Below are 17,393 nucleotides of genomic sequence, written 5' to 3'. Positions count from 1 at the left end.
CTTTGTCACTCTTTCAAATCAACAAATAAATAATTTTAAAATAAAAAGGAATCTAGGGGCTCGCAGTGTGGCACAGATGGTTAAGTCTCAGCCTGCAGTGCCAGCATCCCATTTGGGTGCCAGTTCAAATCCTGGCCGCTCTACTTCCTGATCCAGCTCCCTGCTATTTAAAAATAAAATAAAATGAATAAAATAAAAAGGAATCTAGGGTCTACCAAGGGTTGAGGTACGGGAAATCAGCCTAGGCTTTGCGCTGGGGTCCTGAAGAAACATAACCTTGGAGTGAAGATAAACAGTAAACAAACAGCCCTCTCTTGAAGTGGAATTAATTAGCAAGGGTGAAGACGCACATACCCCAAGACCCAGACATCCCATACCTTCTATATGTAATCCTTAAGAAACTCCAAAATATACACAGAAGGAGACACATCATAGCAGCCTTATTCATAACATTAAACCGAGAGCAACCAAAATATACACCTAATCAAAATGGCCAGACCATGGTGTAAATATTAAACGGACTACCATACAAAGAAAACAGACAAACTATACCTATTACATCAACACAAATGACATCACAAAGAGTACATGCAGTATGGTTCAAAAGCACAGAAAAACTTTATTGTTTAGGGATACACACATAGTTTGCTAAAATCTTTTAAAACATCAAGGAATATTTTTCTCAAATATAAAACAACACATTGCTACCTCTAAGTAGGAAAAATGAGTGAGGTGTAACTGAAGAACAGTTCACAAGGGACTTCTGGAGTGCTACCAGTATTTTATTTCTTAAAATAGACTGGCTAAACAATCACAGACTTTTGGATTTCATAATTATCTTGTAATAATATAAATATTTCATTACTCTTACATGCATATAGTATAAAAAATTGGAAGGAAAAAAATGTTCTCTAGGAAGAAAATCTGAGATATCCCTTCTATTTTATAACTTTAAGATTCCCAAAACAGTACGGGTTCAAGTTTCAGTTCTACAAGCCACTAACCATGGAATCATTCCAGTCATTAAACCCTGGACCTCAGCTTCTTCAACTTTAAAAAGATAATAGACCAGGGGGCCAGGGCTGTGGCGCAATGGGTTAACACTCTAGCCTGAAGCGCCGGCATCCCATATGGACACCAGTTCGGGACCTGGCTGCTCCGCTTCGGATCCAACTCTCTGCTGTGGCCTTTGGGCCCCTGCACCCGTGTGGGAGACCTGGAAGAAGCTCCTGGCTCCTGGCTTCAGATCAGCGCAGCTCCGGCCGTTGCGGCCATTTGGGGAGTGAACCATCGGATGGAAGACCTCTCTCTCCCTCTGCCTCTCCTCTCTCTGTGTAACTCTGACTTTCAAATAAAATAAATAAATCTCTCTTAAAAAAAAAATAGACCAGATAAATGATTATAAAAGGCTCTTCTAAGCTAAATACTTTAGCAGTATAAGATCTTTGCTCCACTCTGGTCATTCCTTACTGCACATCATCTCTGAGTTATATATAGACTAAATTTATATTATATACATAATTTTTTAAAGGTTTTCTTTATTTATATGAGAGGTAAAGTTACAGACACTGAGAGATAGAGACAGAAAGGGCTTCTGTATGTTGGTTCACTGCCCAAGTGGCTACAACAGCCGCAGATTGGACAGTCCAAAGCCGAGAGCCAGGAGCTTCTTCCTGGTCTCCTATGCCAGTGCAAGGGCCCAAGCACTAGGGCCATCTTCCACTGCATTCCCAGGCCACAGCAGAGCTGGATTGGAAGAGGAGCAGCCAGGATTAGAAGCGGCGCCTATATGGGATGGTGGCGCTGCAGGTGGAGTATTAACCCACTGCACCATGGCACCAGCCCCTATATACATAAATTTTAAGTCTATTTTCTTCATTCAAAATCACATCTTAGATCTGGGTTGACCAACTCTGTCCTGAGCTATAAAGAATGTCTGTCAAGTAACTGCCCTCAGAGAAGCAGGTATTTAAAAAGACATAAGGGATGTTTCCCTTACTTCGGTGTCTAATCAGAAAGCATCAATAGCTTTCCTCTTATGGAAGTTACTTCTCAAAGGAAATATGATGATGATGGCTGTGGTTTACATGAAGGTACTGGCTTGCTCCCTACGTCACTAAATAGTACACTTCCTATAGGAATTAATTTTTAGGTATACCTATCTGTTTTGTTTCTAATATGAATGCTGTATATTATGTTGTGTCATCCTTGAAAGTCTTTTCCCTAAAACCAAACAAAAGTAAATTCATAACAAAAATATCTTAATTAAAAAAAAACTAATCCGATGGGGCCAGTGTTGACATACAGTACATAGTGGCATAGCAGGTTAAGCCATGGCATATGACACCCACATTTCAGATCAGTGAGCCAGTTCAAGTCCCAGCTGCTCTGCTGCTGATCCAGCTCCTTGCTAACATGCCTGGAAAAGCACTTGGAGATGGCCTATGTGCTTGAACCCCCCCTGCCACCCACATTAGAGATCAGGATAGAGTTCCAAGCTCCTGGCTTCAGCCTGGCCCAGTGCTCCCCCTACTCCCCCCTCCGTTGAGGCCACTTGCAGAGGATAGATCTTTCTCTCTCTCTCAGGATAGAAAATCTTTCTCTATCTTTCAAATAAATAAAATCTTAAAGCTATATAAAATCCTTTTAAAAAGATAATAGATTTCTTTTTTAACTTGAAAACAAAGTTATTAAAAAAAATAGAAATTTAATCTCAGTTAAATTGAGTCCTAAAACTGTTCCATATGTAACAATGATTTCCAATCTTGGTTGAATGCTGGAATGACTTGGAAATGTTTTAAAAAGTAACAGAGGTGACCTGTACATCACAAATGAATCAAATCATATATTTTGGAGGGCAAAGTTAGGCATTTCTGTATTTTTAAACATTCCAAATGATTCCAAGGTGTAGCTAAATTTGAAAACCCTATGCAATATTAATCCTAAGATACAAATTCATTAAAAATTACCAGTTTGGGGGCCAGTACTGTGGCACAGCATGTTAAAGCCCCAGCCTATAGCATCAGCATCCCATATAGGTTCCTGTTCAAGTCCCAGCTGCTCCACTTCCAATCCAGCTTCCTGCTAAAGCGCCTGAGAAAGCAGCAAAGGATGGCCCAAGTCCTTAGGCTTTGGCACCCACGTGGGAGTTCTCAAAGAAGCGCCTGGCTCCTGGCTTCGGATTGACTCAGCTCCAGGCATCGTGGCCATTTGGGGAGTGAACCAATGGATGGAAGACCTCTCTCTCCTTGTCTCTACCTCTGTACCTCTTTCAAATACATAAAGTAAATCTTTTTTAAAAAAATAAATTCCAGGTACTGTCTCTGTCTCTCTCTCACTGTCTGTAACTCTACCTCTCAAATAAATAAATAAAATCTTAGCTGGTGCTGCGGCTCATTAGGCTAATCCTCCACCTGCGGCGCCAGCATACCAGGTTCTAGTCCCATTTGGGGCGCCAGATTCTGTCCCGATTGTTCCTCTTCCAGTCCAGCTCTCTGCTGTGGCCCAGGAGGGCAATGGAGGATGGCCCAAGTCCTTGGACCCTGCACCCGCATGGGAGACCAGGAGGAGGCACCTGGCTCCTGGCTTCAGATCGGTGTAGCTCCGGCTATTGCAGCCATTTGGGGAGTCAACCAATGGAAGGAAGATATTTCTCTCTGTCTCTCTCTATCTGTAACTACCTCTCAAAGAACGAACGAACGAACGAACGAATACTTGGGCTGGCACCCTGGCGCACTAGGTTAATCCACTGCCTGTGGTGCAGGCATCCCATATGGGCGTCAAGTTCTAGTCCCGGCTGCTCCACTTCCCATCCAGCTCTCTTCTGTGCCCTGAAAAGCAGTGGAAAATGGCCCAAGTCCTTGGGTTCCTGCACCCACATGGGACACCCCAAGGAAGCTCCTGGCTCCTGGCTTTGGATCGACACAGCACTGACTGTTGCAACCATATGGGGATGGAAGACATCTCTTTCTCTCTTTCTCTTTCTCTCTTTCTCTTTCTCTCTCTCTCTGCCTCTCTGTGGGTCTTTCAAATAAATAAATAAATAAATAAAAAACAGTAATACCAATCTTCCTCAAACTCTTCCAAAAACTAAAGAGAGAATATTTTCAAACTCATTCTATAAGGCTAGCATCACCCTAACACCAAAGCCAGGCAGAAAATTATTGTCCAATATTCCTGATGATTAATGATGTAAAAGTTCTCAACAAAACTACCAAATTCAACAGCACATTAAAAATACAATTTGATGTGATCAAGTGGATTTATGCCAAGGATGTAAGAATGGTTCAACATATGCAAATCTACAAATGTGATACACCACATTAACAGAATGTAGGACACACGTCTTATGAACATCTCACCAAGTGCAGAAAAAAAGGAAAGTAGCAACACAATAAAGCGTTTATATGAAAAGCTCCCAGTTAACATCATACTCAATGTTGACAAGCTGAAAGGTTTTCCTCTAAGATCAAGAATAAAACAAGGATGCTGACTCTCAGCACTTCTATTCAATCTAGTACTAGAAGTCAGAGCAATTACGTTAGAGAAAGAAACAAAAGGTGCCCAAACAGTAAATGAAGATGCTAAACTGACCTGTTTACATGATCTCATAAACAGAAAATACTAGACTCTATTAACAAATGGTTAAGACTACTAAATTCAGTAAAGTTCCAAGAAATAAAATAAACATTCCAAACTAGCTCCCTGCTAATGTGCTTGGAAAGGCCAATGGAAGATGACCCAAGTAGCTGGACCCCTGCCACCCACACGGGAGACTCGGAGAGAACTCTGGGCTCATGGCTTCAGCCTGGCTCAGCCCAGAAGGTTGGAGTCATTGGGGAAGTAAAACTGTGGATGGAAAATATCTATATTTGATCACTCGCTCCCCATTCCCCCCACTCCGCCTCTGCTGCTGCTGTCCAGCTCTGTAACTCTGCCTTTCAAATAAATCTTTTTAAAAAAAATTGTCATTATCAAACATACAAAACACATATTGGAGAAAAAAACAATGAATTCAGGCACACTGTTGGTGGCAATATAAATTAATACAGTCATTACAAAAAACATTATGGAGAGTTCTCATTAAAGAGAATAAGGGGCCGGAGCTGTGGTGTAGCAGGTTAAGCCACCACCTGCAGTGCCAGCATCCCATATGGGCGCCGGTTCGACTCCCAGCTGCTCTACTTCCAATCCAGCTCTCTACTACAGCCCGGGAAAGCAGCAAAAGATGGCCCAAGTCCTTGGGCCCCTGAAACCACGTTGGAGACCTGGAAGAAGCTCATGGGTCCTGGCCTCAGATCAGCTCAGCTCCAGCTGTTGGGGGCATTTGGAGAGTGAACCAGCAGATGTACGACCGATTCTCTCTCTCTCTGCCTCTGCCTCTCTGTAACTCTGCCTTTCAAATAAATAAATAAATAAATCTTTTTTTCTTTTTTGACAGGCAGAGTGGAGAGAGAGAGAGAGAGAGAGAGAGAGAGAGAGAGAGATCTTCCTTTTTGCCATTGGTTCACCCTCCAATGGCCCCCACAGCTGGCGCGCTGCAGCCAGCACACCGCGCTGATCCGAAGGCAGGAGCCAGGTGCTTCTCCTGGTCTCCCATGGGGTGCAGGGCCCAAGGACTTGGGCCATCCTCCACTGCACTCCAGGGCCACAGCAGAGAGCTGGCCTGGAAGAGGGGCAACCGGGAAAGAATCCAACGCCCCAACCAGGACTAGAACTGGTGTGCTGGCGCCACTAGGTGGAGGAGTAGCCTATTGAGCCTGTGTCTCTCACTGTCCACTCTGCCTGTCAAAAATTAAAAAAAAAAAAAAAAAAAGAAAGAAAGAAAAGAAAAGAAAAAGAAACTGCATTGCACACAATGGAATACTATTCAGCTTTTTTTTTTTTTTTTTTTTTTTGACAGGCAGAGTGGACAGTGAGAGAGAGAGAGACAGAGAGAAAGGTCTTCCTTTGCCGTTGGTTCACCCTCCAATGGCCGCCGCGGCCGGCGCGCTGCAGCCGGCGCACCGCGCTGATCCGATGGCAGGAGCCAGGAGCCAGGTGCTTTTCCTGGTCTCCCATGGGGTGCAGGGCCCAAGCACCTGGGCCATCCTCCACTGCACTCCCTGGCCACAGCAGAGAGCTGGCCTGGAAGGGGGGCAACCGGGACAGAATCCGGCGCCCCAACCGGGACTAGAACCCGGTGTGCCGGCGCCGCTAGGCGGAGGATTAGCCTAGTGAGCCGCGGCGCCGGCCCGATTTATGTACTTTCTTTAAAGGCAGAGTTGAGGCCAGCACTGTAACATAGCAGGCAGAGCCACCGCCTACAATGCCAGCATATTATGTGGGCACCAGTTCTAGCCCTGGCTGCTCCACTTCAGACCCAGCTCTCTGCTATGGCCTAGAAAAGCAGTAAAAGATGGCCCAAGTCCTTGGGCCCCTGCACCGACATGGGAGACCTGGAGGAGGCTCCTGGATCTTGGCTTCGGATCAACCCAGCTCCTGCCATTTTGGCCATCTTGTGAGTGAACCAGCAGATGGAAGATCTCTCTCTCTCTCTCTCTCTCTCTCTCTCTCTTTGTAACTCTGCCTTTCAAATAAATAAACCTTAAATTAAAAAAAAGGAAAAAAAAGGGGTGAAGAGGAAGGGAGGGGAGGAACGCAGAGTTACAGAGAAAGAGAAACAGAGAGCTCTTCCCTTCACAGGTTCACTCCCCAAAATGGCTACAATGGCCAGAGCGGGGCCAAGCTGAAGTCAAAAGCTAGGAGTGTCATCCCAGTTTCCCACGTGGATGGCAGGGAACTACACACTTGAGCCATCTTCTGCTGCTTTCCAGGCACAATGGCTGGGAGCCTGATCGGAAGTATGAGATTTGAAGCAGCACATGTATGGGACACCAATGGGGCAGGCAGCAGCTTAACCCATCGCCATAGCTCCAGCTTCTACTATTCAGATTTTAAAAAGGAAATCCTATCATCTTTCAAAGGATGAATGGACCCTGAGGACATTGTGCTAAGTGTAACAGGCCAGATACCCAAGTTGAACGTTTCTATCCAACAACTTAAAATCTGCAATGCTCCAGAATCTAAAATTTTTTAAGTGCCACATAAGTGTAAAATGCCACACCTGCACTCATGTGAAAGGTCACAGTCAAAACATAAGCACATCAAAAACACCATAAAAAATTATCTTCAGGCTATGCATAGAAAGTGCATTTGAAACATAACAATTTCGCATTTGGACTTGGATCCAACCTCGAGATAGCTCATATACATAAAACACTCAAAAGTCCACAATGGTTTCAGTCCCAAGCATTTTTAATAAAGAATACTCAGTATGTATATGAAATCCAAAAAAGTCTCACTCATAGTAATAAAGAATAAAATGATGGTTACCAGGGAAAAGGAATGGGGATGGAGAGACGAGAGTGTGGGGGAGATGCCGGGTCAACGCATTTCAGCTAAGCAGGAGTTGTAAGTTCAAGAGGTCTGATGCACAACAGTGACTTCAGTTAAAAATGATATATATTTGAAAACTATTGACAGATCTTTTGTATTTTCACCACAAAAAAATGAGTATGTGAGGTAATGTATACGTTAATTAGCTCAATTTAGCAATTCCACAATGAATTCACATAAGAAAACATTATATTACAGCATAGTTCATAAATATATACAACTTCTATTTATCAACTAAAAATAAATATTAAAAAATAGGTATCAGGTATTGTTCATATTTAACCTAAAGGAAAAAGGAAAATCAAGTGTTTACAGAATATGCCCTTATTTACAAACTATTTAAAGTATCTAAAGCGGGGCAGTATTCTGGCACAGTGGGTTAAGTCACAGCTAGCAATGCCAGCATCCCATATCAGATTACCATTTTGAGTTCTGGCTGCCCTGCTTCCGATCCAGCTCCCTGCTAATATACCTGGGAAAGTAAAGGAAGACAGCCCAAGTACTTGGGCCCCTGACACACATGTGGGAAATCAGGATGAAATTCATGGCTCCTTGCTTTGGGGTAGCTCAGCCCGGGCAATATGAGCCAACTGGGGAAATAAAAGGGGATGGAAGTTCTTTCTTTCACTCTCCAACTCACTGTTACTGTGCCTCTCAAATAAATAAATAAATCTTGTTTAAAAAATAAAGTGTCTGATGATCTTTTGCCAATTCTTTTGAGTAACAGATGACACATCTTGCTTTCAGTAGATAAATTTTTTAAAACATTTGTTTAATTTGAGGACGGTGCAGTAGGTTAATCCTCCGCCTGTGGCGCTAGCATCCCACATGGGCACCAGTTCTAGTCCCAGCTGCTCCTCTTCCAATCCAGCTCTCTGATGTGGCCTGGGAAAGCAGTAGAAGATGGCCCAAGTCCTTGGGCCCCTGTACCCTCTTGGGAGACTGGGAAAAAGCACCTAGCTCCTGGCTTTGGATCGGTACAGCTCCACTGGGGAGAGAACCAACGGATGGAAGACCTTTCTCTCCGTTTCTCCCTCTCACTGTAAATCTACCTCTCAAATAAATAAAATCTGGAGGAAAAAAAAAGATTTAGTTAATTTTATTTGAAAGGCAGATTTACAGAGAGACAGAGAGAGACAGTCTTCCCTCCACTGGTTTACTACCCAAATGGCCACCATCAGCTGGAGCTGTGCCAATCCGAAGCCAGTAGCCAGGGGCTTCTTCCAGGTCTCCCACATGGGTGCAAGAGTACAGGGACTTGGGCCATCTTCCACTGCTTTCCCAAGCCATAGCAGAGAGCTGGATTGGAAGTAGAACAGCCAGGACTCGCACCCATATGGGATCCTGGCACTGCAGATGGTGGCTTTACCCACTACACCACATTAAATCATCATCTAGATGCTTTATAACTTCTTGGTCTTCAGTACTAATTTCAAAAATCAAAATGGAATAGACCACAAAGTTAACTCATTCATCTGCAGAAAAAGGTAATCACGGCTGTGATTTTTCTGAAAGAGAAATTTGTCTTCATTTGCATTGAGTTATTCTTTCACATCACACCACCTAATAAACTAGAGAAGATAATCTAATAAATACCTTGATCTTATTAGAACAGAAATAATCATTATCCAATGCTATCCTACTTCTTAAACACACACACACACACACAAAACCTGTTTTTAAAATAAACTTTTCAGCTATGAATAAGCCAAATTTTACTTTGTATATATCTAGGTGGGTAGAAACTGAAGAATCAAAATGGATCATCTCTAATGTTGCTATGCAGCTGTGAGTTAAAGAAAAAATGTAAAGGTTTTTTTTAATGAAATGAATAAATTCATATTACAAAAAATAGTTGTCCTATCAAGGACATTTCTCTGTTCTCCTGAACTTCTCCATTACTTACCATACTTCCTGGTGAAAACACATTAACAAATACAAATACTATTCCTACATCCAGCTTCCTGCCAATGCAGACCTAGAAGACAGCAGTAATGGCCCAAAAAATTGGGTTCCTGCCACCCATGTGGAAGAGCTGGATTGAATTCTTGATTAGTGGAAGCAATGGGTCACTCAGGTCATTGTGTTCCTCTCACCTATATGGAGATATAACTTGATTTCTCGCCGGCGCCGCAGCTCAATAAGCTAATCCTCTGCCTAGCGGCGCCGGCACACCGGGTTCTAGTCCCAGTCGGGGCACCGGATTCTGTCCCGGTCGCCCCTCTTCCAGGCCAGCTCTCTGATGTGGCCCGGGAAGGCAGTGGAGGATGGCCCAAGTCCTTGGGCCCTGCACCCCATGGGAGACCAGGATAAGCACCTGGCTCCTGCCATCGGATCAGCGCGGTGCGCCGGCCGTGGTGGCCATTGGAGGGTGAACCAATGGCAAAGGAAGACCTTTCTCTCTGTCTGTCTCTCTCTCACTGTCCACTCTGCCTGTCAAAAAAAAAAAAAAAAAAAAAAAAAAAAAAAAAAAACAAACTTGATTTCTCCACTCCCAGCTTCAGTTCCAGCCAGTTCAGCCCAGCCCTAGTTGTTAGAGGCATTTGGGGAATGAACTAGCAATGGAAATTCTCTCTCTAGCTCTCACATAAATAGCTTTTTTAAAATGTAAAAGCTAGGATCTCTTTTAGGACACTCTGTAATCTATTTTTAGCACATGAAAATCTTAAAGGGCGCTTAGTCTGAATGCCACAATAACTCAATAATACAAAAGCAGCAGTTAAAGCTCTGCAATACTAACCCCAATGTATATGCCACATGACATCTTTCTAAACAAATAGCAAGCTCTATGAAAAACAGCTATAAACAAACAACTTATTTTTGACTGGGGCTGGTGTTTTGGCACAGCAAGTTAAGCCACCACCTGCGGCCCACGTGAGCACCAGTTCAAGTCTCAGCTGCTCTACTTCTGACCCAGCTTCCTGTTAATATGCCTGGGAAGGCAGTAGAAGATGGTCCAAGAAAACATAAATTTATCAGGCAAATACCTTCCCCTGTCATGAAGAAATCATGATTCCTTTCCCCCAAGTCATTGATTTTTCTTTAAATACTTATACATTCCTATTTAGTATCATTAGCGTTATTGGCTTCACAGACTCCCAATATAAGGAACATTCTTAAGTCTCATCTTGAAAACCAAATTTAGTACTCTTCTTAGAAACAACAGCCACAGTGAAAATGACAGTCCAGTTATAACAGATCACATAATTTGGCTAAAAGCAACTCAAGTTATTTTCAAGACTGTGAAGGGAAGGCCACAAGATCCTATATTTTCTCTAAAATATATTACCACAATGCTACAGTTTGTTTACGTAGAATCTGTATTACTTTAAAAACATTTGCAAATACTAATGCAAAAACTGCCAGTAATTAGCATTTTTGTTTAAAAACAAGTTTCTATATTTCTTACTATAAGCACCACAGTTGATAAAATAATAAAAATTGTGAAGCATGGTCCCAATATTTATACTTATTCATAAATTATATGTTCTACTGTACTTACATGAATCACAACATATTCCAAAAAATAAACAGAAATTATAAGAATGAGAAAAAAAATACAAATAGCATTTTACTCTGAATTCTCAGTGAATTAGCTCCAGCATACCCTGGTGTAATATCCTGCATTTAAAATTTTAATTTTCACATTTTTTACTTATGGTAAAATTCACATAAATTGTACAATGGTGGCGATTTTCAAGTGTATAGTTCAGTGGCATTTAGCACATCATGTTATATAACCATCATAACAATCTAATTCCAGAACACTTATCATCACCCCAAAAGGAAACCCTATATTCATTAAGTAATCACTCTTTCTGTCTTCTCTCCAGCCCCTGGCAACCATTAATATGCTTTCTGCATATATAATTATGCCTATTCTGGATATTTAATATGAATGATATCATATGACAAGTTGTGTCTTCTTTCACTGGCATATTTTCAAGCTTCATTCCATTTGGAACAGGTGTTAGTATGCCATTCCTTTTTATGGCTAGATAATATTTCATTGTACTGATACACCTCATTTTGGGTATCTAGTCATCAGTTGATAGGTATCTGGGTTGTTTCCATCATCTAGCTATTGTGAATTATGTTGCTGTAAATATATATGTACAAGTTTTTATTGAAATATCTTTTTAATTTTTCTGAATGCATACCTAAGAGTGGAGTTGTTCAGTCATATAGCAGACCCACATTTAACTTACTGAGGAACTGCAAACTATTTTCCACACTGTCCATCATTTTACATTCCCATTAGCACCCTATGTGCATCCCATTTTACAGACAATTAACAGATGAAGAATACAATTTGGAGTGGGCACATGGTGCAGAAGTCCTCGCTTAGGATGTCCCCATGCCATAAAAGAGTGCCTGATTCTGTTTTGTCTATTCCCTTTCCAACCGAGTTTCCTGCTAATGTGTACCCTGGGGTACAGCAGCAATGGCTCAAGTACTGGGTCCCTGACAGCCACCTGGGAGATCCAGTTGGAGTTTTCAACTCCTGGGTTTGGGCCTGGACCAGGGCTGGCTGTTGAGGGCGTTAGAAGGTACACTGGTGGATAGAAAAATCTGTCTTTCAAAAAAATTGAAAAAAAAAAAAAAAAATAGCCCAAAGAACCAAATGATTTATAATGGGCATGTTGTGACTGTCTACAATGCCAATCAACCTTCTTTATGTTTCCTTCTTTTAATAACTCCATCACTGACAATTATAATTCTGCCAAGGATGGATAACTGACCAAGGGAAGCCAATCTATTGGACAGTCCATAATCAAGCCTCAATGTCAAGAGGCTCTATCAGTAAAAGGCAACACATGTAGAACTGGGACCATGACAAGGAAAAATAGGAAGCCAATGTCATTTGCCAGCTGAAATTACAAGAGAGCACACAAGGAAGGTACACAAAAAACAGGAATACAAACAGGAAAAAAAAAAAAGCCTGCTCTGCACAATGAGAAGCAAAGGTAAGAGTGTATATCATTTTGAATAGTAACATGTTCCAATTTCATGCAGCCTGAATATTGGATATGAGAACTTATTTATTCTCAAAATTGCTTAGTGCTGCTTAAAATAATTTCTTTCAGGGCTGGTATTGTTGTATAGGGTAAGCCACCGCCAACAATGTTGGCATCCCACATGGGTGACGGTCCATTTCCTGGCTTCTTCATGGCTGATCCAGCTTGCTGCTGACCTGGGAAAGGAAGCAGAGAATGATGGCCCAAGTGCTTTGGCCCCTGCCAAACCACATGGGAGACTCAGATGAAGTTCCTGGCTCAGCCCTGGCCATTGCGGACATCGGGGGGAGTAAACTAGCAGATAGAAGACCTCTTTCTCTCTCTCTCTCCCTAACTCTTTCAAATAAATCAATTAAAATTAAAAAGAAAAAAAACCCTATGTTTGAGATACCCTGAATGGGTTTCAGATTTCTGCAACCAACAAGTTCTTAATTAAAACAAGCTGACTGAGGCCAGTGTTGTGGCACAGAAGGTAAAGCTGCTGCCTGCAGCACCCACATCCCATTTGGGTGCTGGTTAGAGACCCACCTGCTCCACTCTGGATCCAGCTCCCTGTGAAGGTGCCTGGGCAAGTATGAAAGCAGCAGAGGACAGCCAAAGGGCAATAGAAGACCCCGAGGAAGCTCCAACCACGTGAGAGACCTGGATGAAGTTCCTGGCTCCTAGCTTCGTCCTGGCCCAGCCCTGGCCATTGCAGCCATTTGCAGAGTGAACCAACTGATGGAAATCTCTCTTCCCTCTGTCTCTCTCTCTGCCTTTCAAACAAATTGTCTTTTTTTTTTTTTAATTAAAACAAGCTACCTTTATTTCCCTTGCTAGTTTCAAAAACTTTAAAATTTATTTCTAGTTACTGAACTTGAATACCTATCTTTAAAAAAATCATTTATTTATTTGAGAGGGAGAAAGATTTCCCATCCACTAATTTACTCTTGAAATGTCCCCAACAGCAGGGCTGAGCCAGACCAAAGCTAGGAGTCAGAATTTAATCTGAGTTTCCCATGTGGGAGGCTGGGACCCAACTACTTGAGCCATCACCTGCGGCTTCCCAAGGTGTGCATTAGCAGGAAGTTCTAATTGGGAGCAGACTCATGACCTAAACCCAGGAAATCAAATAGGGAGTTTTCTCTTCCCAACCTGGTGTGTCTTAACCACTGGGTCAAACATCCACCCTGCAGCACGTTTTCAGATTTTTATAGACTTCTAGAAATGTTTTGTTCCCTAAAGACTGTGATTCTTACAGGAATGTATCTTCAAGATGACCATTCAACTTCTTTTCTAAATCTGTGCAAAATTCTTGACTTTTTCCTCTTTAAACAGAAAGCTAGGAGGCGGGTGTTTGGCCTAACAGTTAAGGTTTTTTCTCATCCTATAGTGGAGTGCCTGGGATCCAATCCCAGATCCAGCCCGATTCCAGCTTCCTGCTTATGCAGATCTGGGGAACCAGGAGGAACTACTTGAGTACTTGGGTCTGTGCCACCCAGGTGTGAATTGGCTTCTGGGTTCCTAGTTTCATCAAGGCCCAGTCCTGGCTGTTGTGGGTGTTTGGGGAGTGAAACAGCAGATGAGCTTTCACTGTCTCTGACTTTCAAATCAAATAAATTTAAAAATTTTAAAAAATACGTGAAGATTTCCGGTGCCATGGCTCACTTGGCTGATCCTCCGCTGCAGCGCCGGCACCCAGGGTTCTAGTCCCCGTCGGGGCTCCAGGAACTAGTCCCCGTTGCTCTTCTTCTAGTCCAGCTCTCTGCTGTGGCCCAGGAGGGCAGTGGAGGATGGCCCAAGTGCTTGCCTGCACCTGCATGGGAGACCGGGAGGAAGCACCCAGCTCCTGGCTTCGGATGGGCGCAGCACTGGCAGTGGCAGCCATCAGGGGAGTGAACCAAAGAAAGGAACATCTCTCTCTCTCTCTCTCTCTCTCTCTCTCTCTCTCTAACTCTGTCTCTCTCTCACTGTCTAACTCTGCCTGTCCAAAATGAATAAATAAATAAGTGAAGACAACTTCAACCATATCCTTATCATTCTATTGACTTTCTAAAGTCTATTGGCAAAATCTAGGTTGTAAAAATATGCTTAAAAAGATGTACTTTTCTCTGAAGGGAGTAGAGAACTTCCACTTTGCTTATGGCCCTGTCTAAATACGGACAGAGTTTGTGGACTCAAAATGCTTCCATAGTTTAGGCAGCTCATGTCAAGAGCCTTGGGTGATCACTGACATCATAAATAAGAGTGTTAATAACCAATCATAATTAAGAATGGGATGGGAGAAACAGTGGGATGGAAGAAGGAGTAGGAGGTGGGACAGGACTGGGGGTGAGAGGGCAGGTGAGGGGGAAGAACCACTGTATTCCTGAGTCTGTACCTATGAAATTTGTATTCATTAAATAAAAACCTTCTTTAAAAAAAGCTTAAAATCATATGAAACATTCTGATAATACTAAAAATAAATACATTTTACAGTAGAATGACTTCCCTTTGGGTTGTGGTATTAACAACTGAGTATCTCATTTTATAAAAACTATTTAGACAAATTCAAAATCATGCACATAACATAATAACCAGAATTATAGGAATGAAATAGTACCAACATTTTTTTAATAGATGGGGAAACTATCACAAAAGTTGCAAACTTTTGCTCAACATTATACTAACAGTTAAAAAAAGCAACTGGAAGGGAGCTAGAGTGCTTCTTAAATCTAGTTCAATTATGCTATCTCTGTAAATAATGTAAATTTAAGAATATAGATATTCCACATTTAAATAAGAAAGTACCTTAAAAATAAATAAATTATTTAGTTATGATTGGTACCTCAAAACAAAAACACTACTTACATGAAAAACTGTACTTATTTAACCAGATTCTATAGAGATGTATTTTCTGAAATTTTTAATAAGATGATACCTCAGTAGAGAATAGAATAGAACCTACCAGAAGCTGGGAAAGTGAGGAGAAGAAGGTGGGAGACAGAAGATTGTACCCAGGTACAGGGGTACAGCTGGATAGGAGGGACAACGTTTAATAACTTCTATAGTAGAACAATAACTACAGCTAACACTACTTAATTATATATTTCAAAATAGTCGGGAGAATTCTGAATGTTCTCAACATTTTCAAATGCAAAAATTTATTATTTCACCCAATTCTGAACATTATATACTGTATAAGTATACTGAGATATCTTTATGAATTCCATAAACATGTACATTTCCATTCAATCTTTCACCTTATTCTGGATCATTAGACACTGTATAAGTATACAGAGATATCTTTCTGAATTCCATAAACATGTACAGTTATATGTAAAAAAGAAAAAGATACATCAGGTCTTGATTATAATTTTTAAAAATCCTACTTCCTATTCTCACTGCCAATAAACTATTAGCATGATCCTTTCTCTCCAACAAAAAGTTTAAACAAAATAATTTGATGCTCTTATATTTTCAGAGCATTTAAAATAAATCAATGCAAGAGAAAGTACTATGCCGTAATGGGTAAAGCCACCGCCTGCAATGCACACATCCCATATGGGTGCTAGTTAGAGACCCAGCTGCTCCACTTCCAATCCAGCTCCCTACTAATGGCCTTAGAAAGCAGAAAAAGATGGTCCAAATGCTTGGGTTCCTGCCCCCACGTGAAAGACCCAGAAAAATACTCCTGGCTCCCACCTACCTTAGCCCTGGCCAATGCAGTCACTTTGAGAGTGAACCAGTGTATCAAAGATCTGTCTCTATTTCTCACTCTGTCTCTGTCTTTCCCTCTCTCTCTCTTTCAGATAAGCAAGTAAATCTTTTTAAAATCCACACTATTGGAAATAAAAGATGCTGGCACTCAGAGGAAAAGTCATTGAATGTTTGGAAAATTTTAAACTTAAAGCATCTACCTCCCGCGGCCAGCGCTGTGGCACAGCAGGTTAACACCCTGGCCTGAAGTACCAGCATCCCATATGGGTGCCAGATCGAGACCTTGCTGCTCTACTTCTGATCCAGCTCTCTGCTATGGCCTGGGATAGCAGTAGAAGATGACCCAAGTGCTTGGGCCCCGGCACCCACATGGGAGACCCAGAAGAAGCTCCTGGCTCCTGATATGGTCAATTTGGGGGTGAACCATCTGATGGAAGAGCTCTCTCTCTCCTGTGTAACTTTTTTTTTTTTTTTTTTTTGGACAGGCAGAGTTAGACAGTGAGAGACAGAGAGAAAGGTCTTCCTTCTGTTGGTTCACCCCCCAAATGGCCACCGTGGCCAGCGCACTGCACCAATCCGAAGCCAGGATCAAGGTGCCTCCTCTCGGCCTCCCATGCGAATGCAGGGCCCAAGCACTTGGGCCATCCTCCACTGCCCTCCTGGGCCACAGCAGAGAGCTGGCCTGGAAGAGGTGCAACAGGGACAGAATCTGGAGCCCTGACCGGGACTAGAACCCGGGGTGCTGGTGCTGCAGGCGGAGGATTATCCTAGTGAGCCGTGGCGCAGGCCGTAACTCTTTCAAATAAATAAATCTTTTTTTTTTTTTTGACAGGCAGAGTGGACAGTGAGAGAGAGAGAGAAAGGTCTTCCTTTGCCGTTGGTTCACCCTCCAATGGCTGCCGCGGCCAGCGCGCTGCAACCAGTGCACCGCGCCGATCGGATGGCAGGAGCCAGGTACTTATCCTGGTCTCCCATGGGGTGCAGGGCCCAAGGACTTGGGCCATCCTCCACTGTACTTCCTGGCCACAGCAGAGAGCTGGCCTGGAATCTTTAAAAAAAAAAAAAAAAAGCATCTACCCCCCTCCTCACACCCATATTTGTGCCAACCTAATGGGGTGAACATGGGTATTATTCTATAGCCTTGTGAAATGAGTTGAGAAGGCCAAACAAGCAGTTTTCCTCATAACATATGAATTTAAACATCTTTTGCATTTCAAAACTCTTGAAAATATTCTTTACAAATTATTCAAAACCTCCATG

General features: G+C 42.4%; 1 protein-coding gene across 36 annotated transcripts in view; it reads right to left on the bottom strand.

Annotated features, from left to right (window-relative positions):
• The window catches only part of ZZZ3 (zinc finger ZZ-type containing 3), a 110,203-nt gene that overhangs the window by 34,052 nt on the left and 58,758 nt on the right, over positions 1-17,393 (bottom strand). For 3 of the 36 annotated variants that reach the window (XM_089300473.1, XM_089300469.1, XM_089300470.1), the window contains exon 5: positions 6,236-12,631. The exons of the other annotated variants lie outside the window; for them this stretch is intronic. Coding sequence is in view for 2 of the 3 variants with exons in the window: in XM_089300469.1 (XP_089156595.1) it covers positions 12,496-12,631 (136 nt within the window). In the remaining variant the exon portion in view is untranslated. Of the gene's footprint in view, positions 1-6,235; positions 12,632-17,393 lie in introns of those variants that run through there. 36 annotated transcript variants of the gene reach the window in all.

Source organism: Oryctolagus cuniculus, chromosome 7 (genome assembly GCF_051225735.1).
Source record: "Oryctolagus cuniculus isolate XC-2025 breed Fujian yellow rabbit chromosome 7, ASM5122573v1, whole genome shotgun sequence".
Classification (NCBI taxonomy): domain Eukaryota; kingdom Metazoa; phylum Chordata; class Mammalia; order Lagomorpha; family Leporidae; genus Oryctolagus; species Oryctolagus cuniculus.
Note: the sequence above shows the minus strand (reverse complement) of the source record. Positions and strands in the feature narration are given on the sequence as shown.